The following is a 25508-nucleotide window of genomic DNA, read 5'->3' on the forward strand; positions in this document are numbered from 1 at the left end:
TGAAACCATCCGTATTGCAGCAAAGCAAAAAGTTATTCTCTTTATTCTTCCCCCTAATACTACGCACCTGTTGCAGCCACTTGATAGGGGATTTTCGGTCCCCTTAAAATTCGCTATAGTCATAAATATTTGGCCCAAAATCCAGGCAAGGTGCTCAGCAGATTCCCGTTTAGCAGTCTGTTTAAGAAGGCGTGGGTTCAGGCACTAACAATGGTAAATGTTCAGTCCGGATTTGAAACAACAGGAGTGTATCCACTTGACAGGAGTAAAATCATGCCACCTGAGTATCTTGAGGAAAGCGTTTTGGAAGAAGATGTGGATGGGTTGCCATTTCTGCCATTGTTGACTCCGTCACGAAAGTCGTACTCCCGAAAAGAAACTGATGTTCCTAGAAAAGAAACTGATGCTTCCAGAAACTACACATATCCAACTGCTGGAAGACCCCTTAAAGAAATTTTAACTTACCCTGAGCCAAGCTTCCAACAATCAAGCCGAGAAAGACATCTAGAGTGGCAACATCTTCAGAAGAAAGACAAAAAATGGAATTAAAGGAAGTGGATAAAACAAGAGAAATTCCGAAAAAAGCAAAATAAGTACATCAGAGAATTAAAGAAAAGTAAGTCCGAATATTACACGTAGATATATTATTATGATTGCTGTCACAATACAAATTGTCGTGTTCCTTTATACGTCATGCAGTCGTGTACATGTACATAGATCCTCCGGATAACTGGTCAGATACCCTATGTGATACGTATACATTCAGTGGCGGTGGTTTTGAGAGTTCTCCTCTTAGTACATGTGAGTTGTCACAATGTATACATGTATATCTACACATGTGGATTGACCTTCTCAATTAATTAGTCCAAGCTCACCCAGTGAAAAGCAGTGGAAAAAGTTCTACAACCACCATCAAATCTACACCGTTTAGGACACATGCTGGTGAGTAATGTGCATGTGCATGTACATGTATATGTGTGAGTCTCATTGTTGTGTTACTACGTGATTCTGGTGTGCATTTATAGGAGTGAGTGTTCAGACTGGGAGAAAGAAGACAGGTTTGTATTGTGTACATGCATGTATTGTACTTACTGTGTAAAATGCAGCTCCAGACGACCAAGCTCCTGTCGTTGTCGTTGACCCTAAGAGCCTATAGTGAAAAGCAGTGAGAAAAATGCTACAAGGAACGTAAAATGTATGCGCGTTGAGATACCTACTGGTGAGTGATGCACATGTATGTGTCTCATTGTTGTATTATTACGTGAAAAGAAGGCAGGATTGTATTGTGTACATACATGTTATTGCACCAATAAAATGCAGCTCCAGACGACCAAGCTCCTGTCGTTGTCGTTGACCCTAAGAGCCCAGTGAAAAGCAGCAGGGAAAGTGCTACATGTACAAGGAATGTCAAATCTACGCGCTCTAGAACACGTGCTGGTGAGTAATGTGCATGTGCATGTACTTGTATATGTGTGGGTCTCATTGTTTTGTTACCACGTGATTCTGGTGTGCATTTATAGGAGTGAGTGTTCAGACTGGGAGAAAGAAGACAGGTTTGTATTGTGTACATGCATGTATTGTACTGACTGTATAAAATGCAGCTCCAGACGACCAAGCTCCTGTTGTTGTCATTGATCCTGAGAGCCCAGTGAAAAGCAGCGGGGAAAGTGCTGCAAGGAATGTCAAATCTACGCCCTTTAGTACACGTGCTGGTGACTCAAAGGCATATAAGGTAAATAATGTATTACTTGTGCAGTTACACTCCAGAGGATAATATCATAGAGTTGTATATCATACAGCGGGTAATTTTCGTGGGGTAAGATATTTGTTATGATCGATGCTCTATGAGCATCTTGTTATGTATGTCATTGTATCTGTAGGTACACTTTCAAGTATCCAATGAATCATTGCTTGATGACTCAGAAACAAATCCGTGCATTGGGTTAGTGATCTTGGTCTCTCTCTTTATGCCCTTCAACGTAATGCTTGGCTGTCAGCAAATCATATTTCTGCTGCAAATATGCTGCTCAGAAGAGAATTCCCTCATCAAAACGGACTTCAAGATACTATGTACTTGCTCGAAAATCTCCAGTGGAGATCGTCAGCTCATGAATTTGTGCAAATAATTCATATTGAAGGATTTCATTGGCCGTGCTTATCAAATAAATTATCATCTGATGCAAGTGAAATACAGCTGTATGACAGTCTTCACATAGAACCTGGCCCTACCATTATTGAACAGTCTTGCACGATTCTCCATTGTATGAAAGACCTTTTCACAATCCAAGTTGTGAATGTTCAACTTCAGTATACTGGTGATTCTTGTGGTTTGTTTGCCATCGCTATGGCTTATGATTTATGTTCTGGTCGAAACCCTTTGAAAATCAGCTACGATGATGAGAGTTCATCTGGAGCGTTGCTTCAACAATCGTGAACTGTCACGCTTCCCACGAGCTGCAAAAAAAGGGATTGCCCCAAGACAATAGTCGCAAAACGCAGGTTCCTGTATACTGTAGTTGCCGATATTCTGATGTGGAAGTCACATCGAGGTTTGGGGATATGGCGTCATGTGACAGTTGCAGTAAATGGTACCACCAGGATTGCTCAAAAAACATGGTTTTGTATGTCGTGAGCCAGTAGTAATAATATATTGTTTTTATGTTCTTTTTGTAGTCTATTTTGTCTATTTTGTCTGTGTTACCATATAATCGTTGAGGATTAATTGCTCTTATAATAGTTGGAGCGGTTTGGAATCGAGGCTAATGATGTTGTAACCTGCAATGGGGCGTGGCCGAATTTCAATCCGGTAGATTTGTGAGAAAAAAGCGTGGCTAGAAGCGGAAGAGCTGCACCACAGAGTTTCATATTTTGCATGCAGCTATAGTAGACATAGCGCTAGTTAGCTACTACTAGAAGTTAATCTTAGCTGGATCGTGCCTCCATACTCTAGAGAAGATCGTTGTGCCGGAAATACATGCAATTGGCTGAATATATGTACTTTCGGCAGCGCTGGAAAGTTAACTCTAACTCCGGAACACAACGTTGGTTGCAAGTCTTGTTTGGCTCATAGGAACATCACATCAAGAGCTCTATATAGTAGCAAAAATAAATCAATTTGCAAGTGCTGTGTTGGCGTACAAGCGGCCGATTTATCATGGTGGCTGATCTTCAGTGGTTTACTCTAGCAGTGTAAAACGTGTGCACTGCTTCATAATATATAATGCTCTAGCTAGTATAGATCTAGTATGGATAATTATCAAGTAATGGTTAGGACTAGGGCCTAGGGGGGGACAAGTTTAAATCGTGGGAGCATCAGTCTATTATTAGTAACCCCTCTCCACTTCTGAATCTAGTCTCGCGAGCCACGTCTGCTCGGAGACTACACTTAATCATAGATACTATAAATTCTATGACTTAATTAATCCTCCGACAGGGGTTATAAAAGTTTTTGCAAACAGTGGCCTAAGTATAGGATAGACTACACCTAAGAGTAGAATAATTATGCGTCTATGTAACCTCCGCGGTTGCGGTTAGCCCGAGGCGCATGGTCTATCTAACTTTTTTTTTTTTTTTTTTTTTTTTTTTTTTTTTGGTAAGTATTATAATACTTATTGCAAGTGAGAAGATAAAAGACAAAAGACAAAACAAAAAAACAAACCAAGAAAAAACAACAAAAACATGTGACATAATTTTATAAAGTTCCTGGGTGAAAACACATGTTTCAGACCGATAGCACCCGGCCTTCTTGAGTTGCTAGGTCAATAGTGCCAGTGTCTAAGGCCTTCCATGGTGTGGTGGTGGTGAATGACTTCCTAGAGCCTCTGATGCACATAATCTCTGATCTTATGAGGGAGAAATTTAGCCTACATCTCATCCAATTCAGAGTTGTGCTGTATGTTTTGTCCTGTTTCTCTGCCAGCATTGAAGCTAGTTTCTTGTAGACAATATGTGGTCTATCTAACTTGGACTTCTGCGCATGCGCGAGGCGTGGTTATAAAAAGCCAGGTTTGGTGCGTAGCAACAGAAATTGAATTTGTGCGAGCTGGACGAGCTGGAGAGCTGTGAGAGACACCAGTTGACAGAAAAAGACAAGAAGACGGCTTCAAAACAACGAAAAAACTTAGTAGAGCTTGTGAAACGCTTGTTGAAGATACTGGAAAGAACAGACAAGTAAAAAGAACCTAGAACTGACTGCAACACTACAAGAAGAAGAATGAAGCTCTGTGGTGGAGTGGAGGGGGGTATAGAGCAGACTGGACCGGCATGGAACCTTAAAAAAAACTCAATAAAAAGTGTCAAGTGATTGCTGAAGTGTTTTTGATGCTTCCTGGCCCCCCTTGCCCATGCCCAACTGGAAAAAGCAATACAAAGCAACAGTGGACATGGAAAGAATGGATATTGACTGAACAAACTATTGCATTCTGTGTTTTTTATAATGTTTTTGTCATCTTCTTGTCACTTTCACTAAAAATGTCATTCCAACTTTTGAGAACTTCCTGCAAATTATTTGTCACTTCCTGTAGAATATGCGCCCATTTCCTGTAGAATTGGCGCCCATTTCCTGTAGAAATGTAATCTAATGTTTTTAGCCAATCAGACCAATTACAGATGATGTAATGTAGTCTAATATTAGATGTGCTAGACTTATGTGTAGACCTACGTCTCCAGCTAGCTAGTGCAGTCAATCTAGTATTAAAGATGGTGCCGGTGGTAAGTGGCCTATTTTGGGCTAAAATTCGTATAGATTATTTAATGTTCCACAGGTAATCACCTACTTACTGTTCATGTTAGGGACATTCTTCCTCGTTCTACAGCCAGGTATGTTGGATGCTGTTTGTGTGTGGTGGTATCAAATTTCATGGTGATCAGCATAAGCAACTGCCTTTTTTGTATAGAATCTGTCTAGTTTATAGGCTGAAGTAGCGTTATCCCTAGGCCGAGTTGTATCAAAATAACGCTAGGTCGCCAACTAGGCGCTAGGTGTGGGGAAGGTTGTATCTTGGCATGGTTGGAATTCGCTCTTTTTTGCTTTTTTGGCGATTTCTAATCGCCAGTAAAATGAACGTGGTGTACGTGTGGATATTTCTCCGTAATCTACCGTAAGCACAAATAGCTGTGTGTATAATAATAATACTTGTAGAAAGCTAGCTAGCTAGTAGCCTCGGTCCCAGGCCGATTTTTTTTAATAGAACAAAGTTGAAAAATACGGCCTGGTATTGATTGTATCTGGGCGTGGCAGGAACCGGAAACCAAAGCAAAGATTCTTCATACTTTGTTTCCTGTCATATTTCCCCGTATAAGTTTAATACCGTAATTTTGCTCCGCGTATGCTCTTAAGTAACTGAAATCTAGCCATCGATTATCTAGCTAGCTAGCTACTGCAAGTTTAAGTTATTCAGATTAACGTATACATTGTCTGCTTCACAAGAAGGCCCCACTCTCATTACAGAACAGGCCCAGCTCTTGTCAGAAGGAAGAAACGTCTTTGCCATGGTTTTCAACACGGTATGGCAAGTCTCTTGCTTTCACTCACTGCCCTTTGTGATGGACTACAAACTAGTAGGTAGACCAACACTGCCGGCCCTTGTTGACAGGTGTGTTGTTCTTGCAAATCTCTCTGCTTCTTGTTTTTTGGTTCCTAACCACGCCCAGATACAATCAACACCAGGCCTAGTTGTCAGCCTAGCTAGAAACAACTCGGTCTGGAATCGAGGCTAGCTAGCTAGGTACTTAGATCTAGGCGGTAACTATCAAACAAGAAGGCCTCCCTCAATGAGCATCGACTCCTTCAATACAGCCTCGTGGAATGGCTACTATTACTCTACATTACCAAGAGTAGGTACGAAGAGAAGATCAATAGCTGTACACAAACACAATCGCACGTGATAAAGTATTGTGCTAGTAAATGTTGTTTTTAGGGGTTTGGGAATTGATAGTTGCGAACAATGACATCATGAGGCTAGCTAGTCGTTCGCGTTTGGCGTTCAAAGTTGCTCACTGCCCACTGATAGCAGGGGACATTACTTCAATCTAATCACAACGATTACAAATAGTCGAGTTGATCCTCTTCACTTGCACTCTTTACTCACAGTATAGATTTTTATGTACAGCTATCTGTAGTTAGACACTCTTCTCTTATCAGACGATACAGTCATACTGGTGAATTAAAAGCCAAATATTTGCTAAACCAAAAATTTTAATTTCCTACATTGTCTCGCAACCGTAGTATTCAATATGTGAAGTGAAATGGTGGTTGGAGTCTTTCAATTCACATATCTCTAATTTACATGAAACCAGGTGAAGGTACCTTAGTGCTCCCCACCCTCCCCATTGGAAGAGAGTGTTTCTGTCCTGGGGATGTGGAGACGTACACTTGTACTGTATCTGGTGGAGGAATCACTGAATGGACAGGGACTAGCTTTGACTGTCCAGCAAATGGAGGTATTGTTACATTGACCCACAGTCGCTTTACATCCATAAGATCCTGTAACAATGGAGCTATAGAAGGTGTTGGTACTTTAGTGAACACCAGTGTTACCCCAAACTGTTTTACATCTCAGTTGTCAATTAATATCAGCTCGACCATGAATGGTCAAACTGTTCAATGTTTCAGAGATGGTCCGCTTGATACGATTGGAAACCATACATTAAGAGTAGCAGGTAAACAGTGTTACTATACATAATAACAGGAGTGCATGAATATTCATGCACTCGAGTCCTGATAATAATTATGTACATGTAATCCCTATTAGTTGCCTAACTTGCGGTACACACACACCCCCACAGATCCGCCCCCTCCCCCCACTAGCCTGGTAGTAACTGACGTTGGTTTGTCCACATTCACTTTAACCTGGGAGAAGCCAACTAGCGACTGTGGAACCTCCTTCTCATATGATGTCGTCTCAGATTGTGGAGGCTCTTGTTCCAGCATGTCAGGAGTGTGCTCTGATTGGACTGCCGCTGGACAAAACTGCTCCGTTATGGTGAGGGCTGCCTTGTGTACTGGACAACCTGGAAGCTTCAGCACTCCCGTCATGCTAAGTTTAACAGGTGAGTAAGGGCTATATATAATTATGGGATGAGTGTGGCATTGTGACTCTCCAGAACCACCCCCCCCTCTTGCTAGTGATGTCAGTGGACAGGTAGTGTATTCTGGTGACAGCCTCGACTCTCTTACTATCACATTCCCAACAGTGGTAAGTGATTGTCAAACCCCATGCGACTATATAGGATTTTAAGTACTTGAGAACCCCTCCCCACATGCAGAGTCCTGTCGATGTTGCTCCTGCTTTGTCTCCTGTAGTTACTTACTTTGTACAAACCGTCGGTGATCCACAAGGGGTCAGCTGTAATGCCACCCTGTGTCAGTACCAGACTATCTTCGCACGTGATAGTCTTCCCAGCAATGACTTAAACGTGACTGTGACAGTTTCCAACGGAATAGGAAGTGGACGATCTGTGACACCCTTCAAATGTGAGTTGGATTGTTTTGAAACAAAAAATAATTGTTGTTTTGTTTTTATAGTGCCAGCCAGTATTTCTTCGTTGGTGACTGTGACAGTTGTTATAGTGGGCTCTAATGCTAGTGTGTCCGCTCATCTCCCGGACCCTAGTAGTTTCCAAGATCTGGCTGTGACCGCAGGAGTTTGTAACACCAGCACTTGGATGTCAGCTAATGGTATGGCTAGAGATACTCTGACAGTTACACTAACGTCCATACAGCCTGAAACCAATTATTGTTATTCTATTCATTTCAACCAAGGAGGGCTAACATTTGATGTGATGGGAACGTTCCGCTCAAGTGAGTTATGTATATCAGGAGTGCATGATTGCACTCCTGTGTATATGTATCCGACTAGAAAAACATTTGCAATGTGAAAAATTGCTAGGATTGGCCAGGGGTAGGGCTGGTAGATGAATCTGGAACACAGTCTATACTATGTATTGTACATGTTCATGACGTTGTAACGGACACTGCACAAACGTTATGTAACCAAGGTTACCAGGTCTCATCCACCTCCTTTCCATCCCGAGTATGTCAGAGCGACAGTAGCTGGAGTGGAACTATTGTTGAGTGTATAGATTACCCCCGTCAGTGTATAAGTTTATTAAATGATTATGTTCTCTCGGGTGTACTTGTATAATTATATTAATTGTTACTCCATGTCTTGTAGCCCTTATAGTTCCGACTTGGGTTATTGTTGTCACTGTATGTGTGGTTATCTTCTTTGCTGTTGGAATTATCGTGGGAATTTTGCTTACTCTATTCTGTCGGATTTGTGTACATGGAATTCAACAAAGTAAGTTTGTTTGGTAGTCCTACAGACTGCAAGAGTTAAACTACATGGTGATTATTCATTGCAGGAAAGTGCGGCACTCTACTGCTGGTTATTCTTCTTATAATCGTGTTTGGCCTTGGAATTGGTATTCTCATTGGCTACTGCTGTGTGAAGAACAAGAAAGGTACATTGTGTACCCATACAACTGGTCTGCCTAGCTACTACTCAGAGAAAGATGGCAAGGAGCACTTGGAGTCTCAAGAAATAAAGTGAGTAACTATATTTTTCTTACTCCTTCAATTTTTGTTACTATAGTCCACCTCCCGTCGACTCCCTGTATGCCGACCCCAACACCATTGAGCATCAGTCAGCCCCGGGCACTGAGGACCAGTACGCCATGGTCGATAGAAAGGTCAAAAAGAACACAAAGCCAAAACCAACTCCACCAGAGGCTCTGTATCAGGTACTACTGTTTGCAGTATAAAATGCATGCACTTGCTGTACCTTCTAGTTGTAGACTGATGTGTTTGTGTTCATCCTAAAATGTAAATTACCTGATGCTACCCTTAGTGCCTTGACTCTGTACAGCACTAACATGTACCAACATGTACCAGCCTCACAGCACCAGTATTATGTGTTCCGATGCTTGCTTCGGTCACTACTATTGTATATTATGCACTACTGTTTTGTCTTCCTTATCTAGGACCCTAACAAGATTGAGCACGAGACCGCTGCCTCCGGAGATACTTACGCTGTGGTGGACAAGGCCAAGAAGTCCTCCAAGAAAGAAGGAGGGCCGGACGTGGTTCCACCAGCCAGCGAAGGGGTGAGTAGAGATGGTCTTGTCTGGTATGCAGTTGCTATTTCTATTGTAATGTGCATGTACCTTGAATGTGTATGTGTCTAGGAAAGATTAGAGTAGTATGTACATGTAGCTTTCTGTATCCTTTGCATTGTGTGTACATGTAATTGCATGGATAGATTATTTTTCTCTTTGTCAACTTACATGTACACACATGGGATGAAGTATCATTAGAGTAAAACTTAAAGAGTTCAAGTACTTGTGAGTACTAGTTGAGTCAGCTGTGTACTATTGTAACAGCACGACTGTTCCCAGTACCTCTTTAGAGGTCAACAGAAGCCTTACTAAACACAATACTGTGATTATTACCCGAGGCCGTGCCGCGGCCAGCGGGTATAGTAGTCTGTTGGTTTGTTTGTTTGTTTGTTTGTTTGTGATGGGGTTTTCTACTCACCTGGATGCCATAGCGCTGCGTTTGCAGCATAGATAGCCTTCACACAACAATATCTTGATTTAAATAGTGGCAGATTTTGATGTTAAAGTTTCTTTGTCGAATAAAAGCGAGCAAAAGCTAAACTTGCCCGTTGGCAGCTGCTAACTACACGCGGCCTTTATTCGAGATACCCTATGTTACATTGTGATTTTTCCACATGGGTTACTTACAGCTGACGTGATCCTGTACCAGAAACAATGGAACAGGGTCACTAAAGTAGAAAGCTAGAATTACTACCTCTGCTGACTAGGTATTTGCAGCTGATTGATCCCGTAACATGAATAAGGGCCAAGAAAGTAGAATTGTGACTGGTTGTTGACTGACTCTGGATCCTATACTCTAGCCTGGAAGGAGCCATACTTCTCTTAGTCTAAGACTCAAGGCTTCTTTGCTGTGATCCCAGTCCACAGTGCATGTCTCATGTGACATACTCAATGTTTCAGCATCCCTACAGTCTGGTTTAGTTTTATTGCTCTTGAGTTGCTATGCTAGTCATACATGCTACATGCACTGCATTATCACTCTTCTGGTTTCTTTATTATCATGTCACCAGCCGAGGGTTTGCACTTTAGTGCTCTAGTGAACATAGTACTGCCCTTTGCAGCTCACTTGGAAGTTTAGGGCAAATAGTAAATTGCAAAAAACCACTTAAGATAAGTGTAACAGTTTACGTAAGTAAACCACAATACTATAGAGCAAGGGACCAAGTTTGGAATAGACCAGATCTTTATGTTTTGTTGTTGTAGTTTTTCACGCTATTTGTTATAGCTCACGTAAGCTCACGTGAAGTTTTGGCAAATAGTATTACAAAAAACCACTTGAGGTACTAAGTGTAACAGTTTACAGCTAAACCACAACTTGGCCAAATCTCTATCTATAAGTACTAAGTTTGGGCTGTAGGAGTAGCTTGATTACGACATAACTACCTGTTCGTCTAGCTATTTTTAAAATTGTTGACTGAGAAACAGCCTGCTGCTGAACCAGTCTCCAATTCTCTGCCACAATGACATAGTACGCCACTTAACTCCTCTTGATAAGGATTAGTTTTTCATGGTTACCCAACTAGTAGTTTATGCTGAATACTGTACTAGGTATAGCTAGATCTATATATCCACATAGAGATCTGAATCTTCTGTTCCAAAATTTAAACTTGGTCCCTTGCTCTATAGTATTGTGGTTTACTTGTGTAAACTGTTACACTTGTCTCAAGTGGTTTTTTGCAATTTACTATTTGCTCCAAACTTCCAAGTGAGCTGCAAAGGGCAGTACTGTACATGTACACAATACAAACGTGCATGTTATCAGTGACCTTATCTTCCCCAATGCTCATATTGGTGTACGTGTTTAGGAAGGAAGGGAAACCATAGTTTTTCTCTGGGTACTATGTTATGGTTAGAACATGGGCATGAGGTATCTATGTATTATAGTGTCCCAAAGCTCGAGGGCTTTAGCCCGAGGGATGAGGGACACTATAACCATAGATACCGAATGCACATGTTCTAACTGATTTAGATCCCAAAACCTATTGGCTACTAGAAATGCACTAGCTTAGCAACAGTCAACCTATATAAACAGCCAACCTAGCAACTGCATCATTATTCTTTTGAAAACTAATATCTGAAGTTGGCATCTCTGTGTCTCTACTAAATCTGTGGTCTCTATTCAAGTCAACCGGCCTGTTCCTTCACCTAAGTTTGCAGGATGGACAAAATTATAGTCCTAGCTCCACCCACAAAACTTAAACATCCAGCTCCTCCCCCAGTTTTGCAGCAAACAAGCCCAGCACACTTCCCAAGAAACGAGCGGCTCGTACTACTCGAAAGGAAGACACCTAAGCTATAATTTGCAGCAAACAAGCCCAGCAAACGAGCGGCTCCTATACTACTCTTGAACAAACCGAAAGGAACTTTAGGAAGAAGCCAAAGCTGAATCCCAGCACTTCCATACATCCAGCTCCTCCCCCATGCAGCCTTGCAGCAAAAAAGCACAGCACACTGCCCAAAAAACGAGCGTCTCCTACTACTCTCGAACAAAGTCAAAAAAAGAAACTAGAGCTTCTCTCTTTCATTCTAGTTCTGTTATTATATTACTAGACAAAGCATCTAGCTACAATAATTTTTATGTTATTACATGTATCTTCTTGTAAATCACAATACAATGTGCAATGTTGTAGTTGTAGTTTGTAGCCCAGAGCAATCTATAGTACCGGTACTATAGCTCATAGTTCCCTGCTAAATACCCTCAAATGGGATCTAATAATTTTGGTAGTTTATATTCAATAAGTTTATTGCCATCTTGTGAATGCTCATGTGCTAGGAAAACATGGCATGCCCAGCACAAAGTTACCATTTATAGCCAGCTAGTGCGGTATAGCAACTGTTCCTAATAAGTAACTCTCTGATCATACAACTCTTTCCCTATTGATTGTGCACGTGCCCCTTTCAAAGAATATTCATTCTCAATCTAATGACATGGTGTTTGTCTTGACCACTGTCTAATGGATGAATGTTTGTGTGTTCATGAGAGGATCCAGTAGCACAAACAGTGCGACTAGAGTCACTTTCACTTTCCTGCTGTTGAATACAGCTGTTTTCTTGTTAGCAACACCACTGTGAATTGAGATACACGGTTACCATTGAGTGAATTTCCCGCCTAGCTGACCTTAATACAATTAACCTATTGTCATAATGACGTGCTTTCTCACCTGCCAATTGCGGGTGTGTGTGTGTGTGTGTGTGTGTGTCTATTGCCTTAGTAGCGTTTGTTTTTTATTGTGAATTTACGTTAATAATAGTACACGTAAGACATTCCTCTATGGCGCATAGTATTGGTTGCTAATCAGCCCTGTTAGTAAGTGTGTGTCCTCTTGTGCGTTGTCTGCCGCTCTCTTTTTGCATTAGGTTGCATAGAATACCTTCAGTTTCAGTGATAGTGGCTCTGGTGTTCCCTGGTGTGCATGTTTGTTGTCATGTAAACAGCTTTATTCATAGAATGTACTCATAAATCCACCCCTAATGTTTGTGTGTACATGATTTAGGGGTAGATTTAAGAGAACGTGATAAAACCTTCCGTTGCTCCTTGATAGCGGTACCATTGTGAATTGCAGTTGTCATAACTAGCCTCTGACCTTCATTTCCAAAGAAAGTGATCATGCTTTCTGGTTTTTGATACAACACTGATTTCTCTGTATACATGTACATGACTTAGATAGTGAAAAGTTAGCGTAATAGAACCATAAATTGAAGCATCAACTCATAATTATGATTTAACACATTTTTGCTAAAAGGTGACTATGAGTGGTTACTTGCCAACCATTTGACACTACTGTGAGATGTATAAACACCCACTTTAGTAGTGGTACCCTAAGTACTTGGTTGTCATGTGCAATTGTTAATCATGGGTCAGCAGTTATTTACTAGCACCTTTACTGTATCGTATACAATGTGTACTGCGTGCCATTCACATGTACATTGTACAGTACTACCCCAGCCCACGTTAGTCAGCACACAGCTGTGGTAATATCCCTGCTTTCTTATAGTTATGGTCATGAATCAGGTATCATATTTCATGTGCAAATGTGTAGGGTGTGGCTGGCCAATATTCATAGCCATATAGAGCTGACCTTTGACAATAACACTCTTACAGTGCTTTTCAATCACAGTTGAATGTTGAAATGAGTACTCACAATACAAGCCACTAAACCATAAAGCTGTGACAGCCACACCTAGACTCATGCAGCTTTGTGGTTTAGTGGCTTGTCATAGAGTGTACTCATTTCAACATAGAATGATCTTCAACCTACTTGAATACATAACATTCATACACACATGTGTTGCACCCAATAGCCAGCCAGTGGCTGTGCAATGTTCCTTACCGTATAGCGGGTAATTTTCAGGGGACAAAATATTCGTGGTTCAGCAATATTGAGACATTTCGTGGGTAATATTTCCGTGGTTGCTGCTTGCACTACAGGTAAAGGTAGGCAAGGTCGCTTCATTCGTGGGTAAAATATTTGTGGTCAGACCTCCAACCACGAAAACAACGAATATTTTGTCCCACGAAAATGACACGCTATAATTATGTAGTTTAATGCAATTAAACGTAGTTAACGCCAAGTATGAGCCGCGGGTTAAGTCGAGTGTTGAGCATGCACGTGGTGGACCACGTGGTAGTATCAGTCGCATGTGTCAGAAAAGAAGGCAAACTGATATTTCCCGCCCACCCGCCCCTTTAGTTGAGTGTTTATAGTGTGCTTTAAGTTTTCCTCCGGCTAGGTCTCCTAGCCATGATCAGCGTTCTTCCGCAGGGGGGGATTAATTAAGGGGAGCTGTTATGAATACCCAGCTTCCTTGTGATCACCCTATACATAGCTATGAATAAGATTTGCCCTAAACAGGGTAAACATGAATAACCATCTGTCTACTTATGTTCATGTTTTCATTTCTTATGCTGAAAGCTAACATTCAAGTTTGCTTAACAGATGTCCATTGTCTAAATAGCAATGGTAAACAAGTTCTGTTATTATGTCTGATCATAATAACATTCATTCTGACATTATACAGCTACCATTACACTAATCATTACACTGTAGTGTACTGTATAGTAAAGGGCCACACTTGAAATATCTATGTATAGCTGGGTATCCAACTTCTGCGCTTTTACAATAGTTATCGTTGTTAATGGACTTGCTAATGTGTTTATGCAAAAAAATTATTGTATAAACCATTATTTTACTATAATTATTGCCTATGCACACACACACATACACATTCACCACTTAGCTGACCTATGCTCTGAGCAGCAAACGTCCAAAGCCAGGCAGTGGTCGACAGGCACCCCAACAACCCGGAGAATATCCAAAAGAACATCCTGTGGAGTATTGAAGCGTGGATCATGGCAACACCTCTCAGCTGTAAACAAGAGAACATCGATTTAAGAAACGAACAAAAGAGTAACTCTGTTGCTAGGTTATATTTGACTTGATTGTAGGTGTGTATAGTGTAGCTAGTTAGCGTTGTAGTAATAAGCACGAGATGCTGAAAATAAAATTACGTGTGAACACAGTCATCCCCTACCCCTAACCCTCCTTTATAACCTCTCATTACTAGTATGGGTGTTTTTGTACCGTCATGCAGAGTAGACAATTTATTTACTGATTTATAACAGTCCTGGGGGACATTAAAAATGTTATTGAATGTCAATTTCCGTGGATCATAGCATGCTGGGTTGAGGATAGGCATGGCTTTACTAGAATATTATATGTTATAGGTAAAGATCATTCAGAGTCAAAGTCAAATTATTGTAGCAGGTATTAATGGGTAAAGATCAACATTGTTAGATGCTCCTATTAAATGATCATGAGCACATGCACCAGCATGCATGCTCTTTTCATGCAGCATCACATCCATAAGTGTTATATAGTGTGGTGAGTTGTTCTGTACACATTTATATATATACACTTGTATGTACATAATTATATATCCCTCAATCATGATGCAACTTTACATGTATACGCTGATACTGGCATGACTCAGGTTAAGGTGTTGTTGTGATGATGGGATGAAAAGAACAACCTAAAAAAAGCTAGCCAGATTTCGTCGTGATCACGATGAAAAACAACAAACGTCTATACCTGCTTAGCTAGCGCCAGGCCTCTGCACCCTACCATGCATTGGGATATTTGATTGAGGTGAGTGATTATCAATTGTAATGGATGCTTTGTGTCAATTGTAAATTCAGAGGTGATAATCGAGATACATGATCTTCAGTAAGACAGATTCCCTGCATGTCATTCAACATTTCCCGGACCCCCTTGTCACTATCCCTAAATCGACATGTATAGGCATTGGCGGATTATGCTAGCATAATTATTATTTAAATATATACTCCTGAGCATTGAGAATAATGCTCGGCTTTAACGAGAAAAACGAGAAGTTTGAAAGCAAAAAACTGCCAAAAGTTTTGTTTTATCAACAGATCGAATATTGTAGAAGACTTGCCTGTACAGCTGGCTGCTATGTAATACAATTAGTGAACATAACATATTGACGATGTAACTAATCATACATGCTTAGTTTTTTGTGTACTTCATTAATTCCTGAAATTCTGTTTTATATGCTGTGACTCTGACTCTTCATTAGACTCCTAAACTCAATGTGAATTACTTCATGCAGAATCAATCTATACATTGAGGAGAATAACTAAAGAATATAAATACGTAGGTCACCACCAATTCAGCAAGGCCTATCGATGTGCATACCCATCTACAGTACAACCTCGATTATCCGGCCCTCCATTATCCGGAACCTCGATTATCCGGCTTGGCAGTTTTATTTTTATCAGATTAGAAAATGGGCGTGTCCCTTAAATGCGCATGCGCGTTACAGCTGTTACCATGGAGACATGCCTGCTTATCTTCTACGCATGCGCAGATATAACCATGTGGCACTGCTGTTTATTAATAAAGTGGGTGGATCAAGGCGTGGTTTATCTATTCGATTATCCGACATATTCACTTATCCGGCCTGCTTCTGGAACCAAGGTGTCCGGATAATCAAGGTTCTACAGTACTAAACTTTATTGTAAAGTAATCAAAACACTTACAGTGGAATCCATATTGCTTACACAAATTCCAAAACACTGAAAAATTAACTTAGCATTGAATCATTAATTTAAAATCATTTTCCTATAATTTTAGTGCCTACGGTATATAAAGGTTTTATTTGCCTTTTATAAGCTATAAGGTGAACAGGTTAAGAAAATACATGCTCCCGCGGCAAAAATGTAATGTACCTAGCAAGAACATTTTTAATAACCGACAGTTGAATGCATAATTATAGTCTTTACAGAAAGACTCCAGCCAGCTGCTCAAGGATTACTTAAGGGCTTCCATTGGTTTCTAGTGCAAAATACAGATTGTGGTGAAAATAATGACTCACAAGCTGGAAATACCAGGCACGTATAAATTTCCAACCAAAGTTGTCTCATTGCTAATAATTATTCTACCAATTTTGAGCATTATGGACGTGGCCTAATTTTAGTCGTCCTCACTTAATGATGATTGCAACGTAGTGCGCAGTGTAGTAATTATAATTATGCACTTTTATGAGCTAAAAGTTAATACTTGCACCAGCACACAGCAAGTATATTTATCACTGAATGATAAATGGACCCATTAAATGCAACTTTAAGTACAAATGCATTGTACAGAATCAGCCTAACACATATGAGGGGTGAGTAGTGCCAAAAGGAGGATGTTTTTAGGAGGGGGGTGTTTGTTTGGTGGCGGCGGCTTAACCTCGAAGGTGTCGGCGGGTGTTTACTTGCTGGCGGCGGCTTAATTTCGAAGGTGGCGGCGGGTATTTAATAGGTGGCGGCAGCTTAACCTCGAATGTGGCGGAGGCTGTTTCCTTCTTCTATCTATGGTGGCGGCATGGAGTGTAGAGACTCTATCTACGGTGGCGGCGGCTTAACCTCGAGGTTACGTCGGGTTTTACTTGGTGGAGGCGGCTTAGCCTCGAATATATTAATGTGGATGTGAATAAGATAATGTTGGACCACTTGACCTTTAACTAATTAAAGTTATCTTGGCAGACTACTTCTCAAGCTTGTTTTTAGTGTCTGGGAGGGATTGTGGAGTGGTCAAGACCAGTCCAGACAGTTGCTCTAGCGCTGACCTGATATCAGGCTGCTCATGGTCTCGAGGCTAGCTAGCACAGGAGCAACCCTCTGTTTCTCTATTAGCTAAGGTCAAGTGGTTCTAACCTCATCTATATTCACGGCTGGCCTTTACATTTTCGAGGCTAAGCCGCCGCCACCAACCACATTGCCGTCACCAACTGACACTCGCCGCCACCCTGGAGGTTAAGCCGCCGCCAACAACTGACACCTGCCGCCACCCTCGAGGTTAAGCCGCCACCACCAAGTAAACACCGCCGCCTCCTAATGCACCTATCAATGTCAAGCCCCACCCCTGACATACGGGCAGTATAGGGGCATTAGTAGGGGGTTATACTGCTTTTAGCACTCACTTTCCCCCCAACACAGGGGCTTTTGCATCAACATTTTTCCCAGCAATTTTGAGGGCGGGGCCAATGTTTGCGCATGCGCATCATAAAGTTGCCATGTGTTAGATTAGCTGACAAAAAAATCTAAATCCCCTGTTAATCCCCAGTGTACCCCCACCATATATACAAGGGATTGATAGGGGATTATACACATGAGGAACCCCCACCCATTGGGCATTCATTAATTGAAAATGTATAATCCCCACCCAATCCCCTATACTGCCCGTATATCAGGGGTGGGGCTTGACATTGATAGGTGCATAACACAGCAAATTCGTTTTCTTTTGGCACTATTCACCTCTCATAAACACATAGCTCACAATCATGTACATATACCTAACCAACCTTTGCAGTCTGTGAACTCTCAGTATTCTGGCTAGGCCTTATCTTGTCACTCTTTGTTATGATGTGCAAATCCCAATTTTTGTTAATTGTTTGCGGCCCCAATTTTATATACATAATACTCCGGAAGTGAATTTATGGCTGTGGTTACCAAATTATACCACAATACTATTTATTGTTATAGTAGCCTCAATAATTTTCGTGGGAAGAGATTATATGCATGGTTGCATTTAGCAGCCAGGTTGTGTATTGATTGATAAGACGAATTCTTATAATTATTGTGTCTACATGCATGCATGTCTGTTCTTCATAATTAAAGAGAGTAACAAGCACTAAGGTTGTGTATGCGCAAGTAAGGTATACGGTTAGTGTGTTTGTGTAGAATTGCTATACAGCTGCTCCAGGGTCAATGAAGTGAAAGTAAGAGCTTTTATTGGCTTCTAGTAATTATGTTTTCAATTTTGTGGGTTTGCAAAATACAGCTTCGTTCTTAATACTTTGAGGCCATTGCAGTCTTTTCAGAGTTGTGCGTAGCAAAATCTGTTGCCTAAGTAGGCTTGCACTAGCGAAATAGCTAGGGCAGAGTAGTAGCTGCAAGAGTGGGCGGAATTGACTTAGCCCACTAATTAGCGTTTCTTTCAAGGATACAATCCAAAAGTGAGAGAGAGAGTATCGAAAAAGTAGATTACACTTGGATTGGTGAGTGTGCAAATTCCAAGCCCATGACAGATACAGGAAGTCACGTTGCTCTCTGCATACATCTGATGCACAGTACGCCTACGTTCGATATACTCTTGATACATCTCAATGCTGTAGTGCGCACTTCGTCTTGTGATAAGTAAGACGCATGGAATGCAATAAAATTAATGCATATGCAAAATGTTACAGTAGGTCCGGCTCTCTGAAAAATCAGTCACCTCGACATACCGGTTGTTTCGTTTGGCACTGATTGCTAGCTTGATCTTTACTGCACAAAACTCGCTCGGCCACTCGCTAGCTCCTTCGTATAGGTAATTTTACATGTTTATTACGGCCGGATATGACGTTTTGGGTGTGATTTGGCAGATAAATTGGATTGCACTTTAAATAAGGAGCATTAGATTCAGGGTAGGGTCATTTTTTAACTGTGGCTATTTTCTGAAAAGCAGCCACCTCGCTATTGCAACCAAACTGCACTGTCCCAATTGCAAGGGTTACCATGCAGAGTAGCAAGTGTCTACTATATTATAAGATACCAATTTATAAGCCTGAAGAGTCAAAATGTCTCGTGTTAAAGTGACTTTTATCACACTGCACTGGTATAGCCGTCATGAGATAGGCCATTCTTTTTTCTCCCCATTATATTGTATTCTTGAAACATGTACCGTAAATATCCGATTATTCTCATCAAATATCCGACATAATAATTTAAGACGTAAACACAACACAAACTGACACAAAACTAGTGACTCTCAGTGTTATTTTGCTGACTTGGTAATATTCTCCTTCAGCCATTGTCTTGCTGTGAGGACGTCGTTATGCAATTAAAATACGGCCAAAAATCGACATTGATGCCTACTATTAATTCCCACTTATTCTAAAATTATTCCCGCACAATTGATCAGGGCCTAGTATGGGTTATTCAATTGTTCTCACCTGTCCATAAACATTTATATCACCTGTGTTTCCAAAGCCTGCCTATTATTCTCGTGATAGATATAGCATGAGACAGAGTAATTTATGAAATATGCAGGCACAAGCACAATTGAGGGTGAAGCCCCTGATGAATTATGCTCGGAATAATTTTAAATAGCATAATAGGAATGATATTCATTTTGGTAAAGATCATTACATTAAGTTTTGCATAACGACGTTTTCATGACAAAAATTCTGAAGGTCAATATTCAGTTCAAGCATGGATAAAAAAAACATATAGGGGGAAGCTTCCTTCTCAAACTGCTCAGTTTCCCCTAAGCGAAAAAAATGACATTATTAGAAGCTGTTAGTTTTCTTCGCATTGCAACCGTTGAGCAGTTATAGCTGGAAAACACAGACACACAGCTTTACCATATCCCTCGTGCGGCTACACCTCGGGGCATAATTATGAATACCATAATTATGCTTACATACATGTATAATTATATATGCATCCACTTTGTTGTTACGATTGATATATGCTGTTAGTCCTTTAGCATGTGGAAGAAATGCTGTTCCCGGTATTATAAGAATGGGTGACAGGTGCATGTGCTGAGAAAACGTGACCTAAATTCTGCATGACTTCCTGTTATAACAGGTGGAACAAATTCACAATGCAAAGTGCGCAATAGATTGCTGTTGTGTTATTTAATCTGATTCATAAGGCTGTGTGCTTTGTGGAGACCATTCACCATTATACTAACTATTCACCAGTACTATAAGTGTGTGTATATTCTAGCTATGAAGTAATGCACATAATTATATAGCTGACCATGCACATTAATTGTATATAAGGCATGTTATAATGCGTATGAAATATTGCCTATATAATAGTAATTATTTTTTATCCTTATCAGTGTTTATCTCTCATTGGAGCTCAATTAATTGGACTACTTCTATAATGGGTATGTTTCTTCTTATGTTGTATAACTGTTGCATGCGCTACATGTATGTAATAGCATAGATTGATTGGCGTGGTATAGTAGATTGTGGTCAAGGGCCGTTATAAATAGGCCTGAGATCACTACAAGGGCCAATATAAGCTGACCATACAATCTATAATAGTCGATCATAATTTCTCCTTTTAATCTGCTGAAAAGCATTGAAGCACATAATTATATATATTCTTTCTCATTCAGCATATTCTTTTTATCCCTGTTATAACTTGATTATCGTGCATGTCTAATTGTGCTCAGTGACTACTATTTGATTATAACGTAATAGTGTAGTGCATGCATGCATGCACTACACTGCATGGCTGTACATGTGCCCAGAGGAGTTGGACTGGGTCAAAAGGTCACTGAATTAATCACTGAGCTTATGTTTTGGCAGTAATTTGCAAGTGTGACTGCTTGTCGCACCCTGATTCTTGTGATAAATTAGCCTTTTCATGTTACTGCTGCTGCAAATTAGTTAACTTTTAGCTACTGCGCCCCTACAAGAGAAAGCGTGCAGTCTAGGGGTGACCTCACACAAAGGTCGTTGTTCTGTCATGTCAAACTTGTAGTATTATTAGACAGTTTACAGTAAGCTTATGTAATAGATAGCTCATGTGATGTATGATGTCATTATTGATTTTACCCATGCATGTGTTGAATAGTAAAAACTAGCTAATCTTATCTAGATACATCGAAGCTCTAGATCATAAGAACCACACATTACAAAACTAACCTCTGACCTTTAGAAAGTAAAGAGCTACAGCGGTTTTCAGAGTTATTGCATCTCTATTGAAGCCCATTAGGGCAATTCACTTCCTAGGTAAAGGTCACCACTAAGTCGGAAGTGAGGCCTCGTGGAAGTATCGAAGTGAAGGCGATCGGGAATCCATATCTATATGTATCTTGTTCCCAGAATGAAAAGGTGGCCTGCTAGCTAGAAAAGAGCTTGGTAAATAGGTTCAAGGTTCAAGTATTTCTTAATAAAGGCTTCGTGACCAACCTCCTCTGGGCTGTGTCTTTGGGACACCAGCACATGGTATTTTGTATCGCCATGCATTTTGAATTAAAAGGCTCACCATAGTGTCAGTCTGTACACAGCTGCATGCACGTTGATCCTCCACATGCATGCAGGGTCTGGAGGCAGTTCATCAAGAAGCTATATTAGTGTAAATTTCCTGGTATATGGTGGCTGTGCTTTAATTATACGAACAACGTATTTATGTATATAACTATTATGCATTCACTTTGGTGATACGAGATTGATGCTGTTAGAATCGTTTAGCATGCATGCATGGGGAAGAAATGCTGTTCCTAGTGTCAACATAAGAATGTGTGCGTATAATTATACTGAGAAAACTTAACCTAAATTCTGCATGACTTCCTGCTATAAACAGGTGTGACAAATCTACAATGCAAAGTGCGCAATAATAGATACTGTTGTGTTAGTTAATCTGATTCATAGAAACATGTCTGTACAGACTGGAAGCGACTTGGCCTATCCAAGTTTTCGCTGGATAATAGGCCCATGGCCATCTGTTAGTGTGTGTAATTAGTTTGAATCAGTCTCCTTGTTTGTTCATGCGTTACACACCCTTTTACCTGACGCACTTTGATGTCTGACGGAGTTCGGCGACTTACTATATATACATATAGCTATAATTATTACATGGCTAATATAAACATGCAGTTTATAGACTGGAAACCACGTTCCTTTCTTTTGGGAATTCGAAAGAGGACTGGCCAGCTAGGTGACTATCAATGACTCGTCCCAAAGGAATGTTTGGAATGTAACTACCGTGACACAGGAAACCACACCCTTTTCACTGGACCACTTCCGCAAAATTTAGTACAAAGAAGAGTTGTTGATAGTCACCTGGCCAGTTCGCTTTCCGAAAATAAATGGGCGTGGTTTTCAGTCTACGCTATTCAGTCTATTTATTGGCCCGGTATAGTAGCAAAGGTCATTATGCCAGAGATCACTATCTACTAAAAGGGTTGATACCAGGAGCACATGATGGGAAGGAGCATTCAACTGTGTAGAATAGCTTGTTGTCTAAGTGACCAAATAATTAGTTAATGCCCAGCCAGAGTGCAATATATGGCATGTTGCACGAGGGCGCCTGCAATAACTATAGCTTGTTGCCCAATGACGTTAAACTCGTCTGACTGGTCATATAAATCGTAATAAAAGACATGTGTTTTGAAGGAATTTAGTGTATTCATTATAGTTTGCTGAATTCCATAGTAAATTTTTAGGTTTTCTTACCACTTCTAGTTTTACTAGTGTTCAAGCTGGCGCTGTGCTAATGCCTCTCGCCATGTTTTTGCTTTCGCTGAAAAGTATTAGAGTGTTATATTAGTTTCTATAATGAATTTTATATTAAAGTTAGCTTATCTATATAAAGTCACTGAGAAGAAAAGACTTATTTACATGCATCTATTGTTGTATTATGTGGCTTACCAGGACCTCAAGAAAGAAGAAAATTGATTCTTCCAGGATCTGTGTAGTTCAGTGTATATAATATCTAAGAAGAAAAGACCTGTGCACATGCATATTGTTATCTATATTGTTATATGGTAGTGTTTTGTGGCTTACCAGGCCTTCAAGACAAAGATGATTCTGCCAGGAGGTCTTGGATATTATTTCTCACACATGGGGAATGAGCGCGCATGCGCATTACATCCACAGGAATAATTAAAGGGTGTGTCCAAAGAGATCAATTTTCACAATTAATGGCTACTGCTAGCTAGCTGTTTTAACAGATATTTTCTGAGTATTGTAGCTAACAAAAAGCTAGCGCTTTAGTGCAAGGCTAACTCATATGTTGAATAGAAAGTTTTTGCCGACAGATGATGCTATGAAAGATTCTGAAGAGACTGCAACAGCCTTCAATGTGAGTCAAACTAGCCATAACTCGAGAAAGAAGCTTTAGTTTGCTAATCCACGAATCAAAATCCAAGAGAACGTGGCTAGAAGCCTATAGAAGCTGTTAGCTTTCGTCGCATTGCAACCGTTGAGCAGTTACAGCTGGAACAGACACACACACAGACACACACACACTCAGCTTGTATCCCTCGTGCGGCTACGCCTCGAGGCATAAAAAGTAGTAACCTATAAAAGGGACCAAATGAGTTATTGGGTGGGATGGTGGCAAAAACGAAAAGCAATTTGGCCTGGAATGTCATTAAAAGGTCATAATTAGGGAAAGTTCAAGTGATGTCCGACCTCCTCTGGGATGGTGGGGCATAAGTCCCAAATGGACATCTACTGCATTTACACACAGTGCAAGTGCATATAATAGCAATATATGGTTGCCATGGTAGTGATGCAACATGCCATATACTGAGCACTGGATTGCTTTGATCTGCCCACTCACTATAGTTACATGTAGTTGTAAACTATGAATATATTATTGCCAATATACTTACATTCAGAGAAATGCTGCTGTGTTGTCAGCTTAATTGTTGTTACTACACCGCTTAGACAACAGCTATTCTGAGTAACTGTCGATACATAGCATGCATGTTTGTGTGTTCTTTATCAATTTCCATATAAATGGCTAAATTTTTGTAATTATATCTATTCAGTTATACCTTAATTGATTGTCTCTAATCGTGTTCAGTGACTACATGTAATTATGATTATAACGTAATAGATAAATGTAGTGCAGGCACCTATACACTGCATACCATGGTTGCATGTGTCTGTCCACGTATACTGCACATTGATCCCTCCATGCATGCAGGAATCTCATCAAGCGCACCAAATGGAAAAACGATACTTCTTGATATGGCATTGTGGGATATTTGGAAAGACTACTCCGGGAAACTTGAAGGCTACATCTACACAGGAAAAAATCACCACAAGGGTATTTGCATCCGAAAAATGGGAGAAATGAACAACGAAAATATTCTCAACTTTGATCTTTCCGTGAATAACAAGGCTAAATGGGAAGTAAAGGTGACTTCTAGATCTAGTGACTTGTGGAATCCAACAGATGACCATACTTTTAAAACTACCAACACTTGGGCATTGACACTACTAGTACTGGCCTTGATTAAGTTTGGGAATTCTTTTGGTGGTTGGCATCTTTGCTGTAACAATTGCCGCAAATGGTCCAGTGGCTTTGTCGAGTTTATTCAAGACCCTAAAGAGTACAAACACTTGAATCTAGAAAACCCTCCAACTGGGAATATGATTGAATTTAAGGAGTACTATAAAGAAAAGCATAATTGCTCCATACTATTTTCTTGATCAAAAACAACTGGAATGTGTTGATGAACTATGAACTATGAACTATATAATTACGTATGAATATAATCATGTGTTATCCGGAAGTACATCCGGTAGCTTGAGTTGTGCTAATTACTGTCCCGTGTCTGATGATTCTTAACTGAACATTGAGCTAGCTAGTCACTACAGAATTAATTGTGTTCTAATTATACAAGTACAAAAAACATTTTGAAAAAATGAAGAAAGAACAAAACAAGATTGTGGGTTGCTATATAGGTTCCAACTAGTTGGTTTGCCATTTGGGTCCAGCACTATATACTTCTCGTTATGTCTTTCTTTATGCGAGATACTCGATCCGGCCCCTATTATTTTGATTTGACCATCAACCTGCATGTGTATACTGTTCCTATAGAATGATTCATTCAAAAATGGTGTTTTACATAATTTTTTATATGTATAGTTTTTAAGGTATACACTGTTGGGTTCGTCTTGAACCAACCATGCGAAAGAGTATAATTATAGCTAAATAGCTGGACTATTTGTTTCAAGTTCAAAGATTGATTGACAAATTAATATCATTCTTACTTCAATAAAATAATATAGCAAATTCACAGTAAGGCAAACTGTAAACTATTATATATGGCAATAACTAAAAGAGTAATGAATGGACAACTATATAT

At 40.2% G+C, this 25508-nt stretch overlaps 2 protein-coding genes and 1 long non-coding RNA gene across 3 annotated transcripts; all 3 read left to right on the forward strand.

The window, feature by feature from the left end:
- The first annotated feature begins 210 nt into the window (after window positions 1–210).
- On the forward strand, window positions 211–4492 carry LOC135352505 (uncharacterized). Its single transcript, XM_064551680.1, has 9 exons — window positions 211–509; window positions 552–616; window positions 718–801; window positions 865–942; window positions 1026–1058; window positions 1321–1437; window positions 1521–1553; window positions 1602–1732; window positions 1881–4492. The coding sequence occupies exons 1-9, from the start codon at window positions 211–213 to the stop codon at window positions 2124–2126; spliced, it is 1086 nt and encodes a 361-aa protein (XP_064407750.1). The 3' UTR covers window positions 2127–4492.
- A 108-nt stretch (window positions 4493–4600) lies between these two features.
- On the forward strand, window positions 4601–14775 carry LOC135344412 (uncharacterized). Its single transcript, XM_064541612.1, has 13 exons — window positions 4601–4703; window positions 4763–4818; window positions 6298–6441; window positions 6561–6660; window positions 6787–7050; window positions 7105–7196; window positions 7267–7474; window positions 7526–7801; window positions 8175–8300; window positions 8365–8548; window positions 8595–8742; window positions 8983–9105; window positions 14356–14775. The coding sequence occupies exons 3-13, from the start codon at window positions 6358–6360 to the stop codon at window positions 14455–14457; spliced, it is 1707 nt and encodes a 568-aa protein (XP_064397682.1). The 5' UTR covers window positions 4601–4703; window positions 4763–4818; window positions 6298–6357; the 3' UTR covers window positions 14458–14775.
- Window positions 14776–20448: 5673 nt separating this feature from the next.
- On the forward strand, window positions 20449–24999 carry LOC135344746 (uncharacterized). Its single transcript, XR_010397516.1, has 2 exons — window positions 20449–20561; window positions 24341–24999. It is a non-coding gene; the product is annotated as an uncharacterized LOC135344746 (long non-coding RNA).
- The last annotated feature ends 509 nt before the right edge of the window (window positions 25000–25508 follow it).

Source organism: Halichondria panicea, chromosome 1, assembly GCF_963675165.1.
Source record: "Halichondria panicea chromosome 1, odHalPani1.1, whole genome shotgun sequence".
Lineage (NCBI taxonomy): Eukaryota > Metazoa > Porifera > Demospongiae > Suberitida > Halichondriidae > Halichondria > Halichondria panicea.

Excerpts from the sequence above, each read along its gene's own strand:
- LOC135352505 (XM_064551680.1), top strand. The coding sequence starts at position 211 with ATGGTAAATGTTCAGTCCGGATTTGAAACAACAGGAGTGTATCCACTT. Across the intron at positions 510-551 it reads AGCCGAGAAAGACATCTAGA|GAAGTGGATAAAACAAGAGA; the intron begins GTGGCAACATCT and ends ATGGAATTAAAG. Across the intron at positions 617-717 it reads CATCAGAGAATTAAAGAAAA|ATCCTCCGGATAACTGGTCA; the intron begins GTAAGTCCGAAT and ends ACATGTACATAG.
- LOC135344412 (XM_064541612.1), top strand. The coding sequence starts at position 6,358 with ATGTGGAGACGTACACTTGTACTGTATCTGGTGGAGGAATCACTGAAT. Across the intron at positions 7,197-7,266 it reads CTATCACATTCCCAACAGTG|AGTCCTGTCGATGTTGCTCC; the intron begins GTAAGTGATTGT and ends CCCCACATGCAG. Across the intron at positions 7,802-8,174 it reads GATGGGAACGTTCCGCTCAA|CCCTTATAGTTCCGACTTGG; the intron begins GTGAGTTATGTA and ends CATGTCTTGTAG.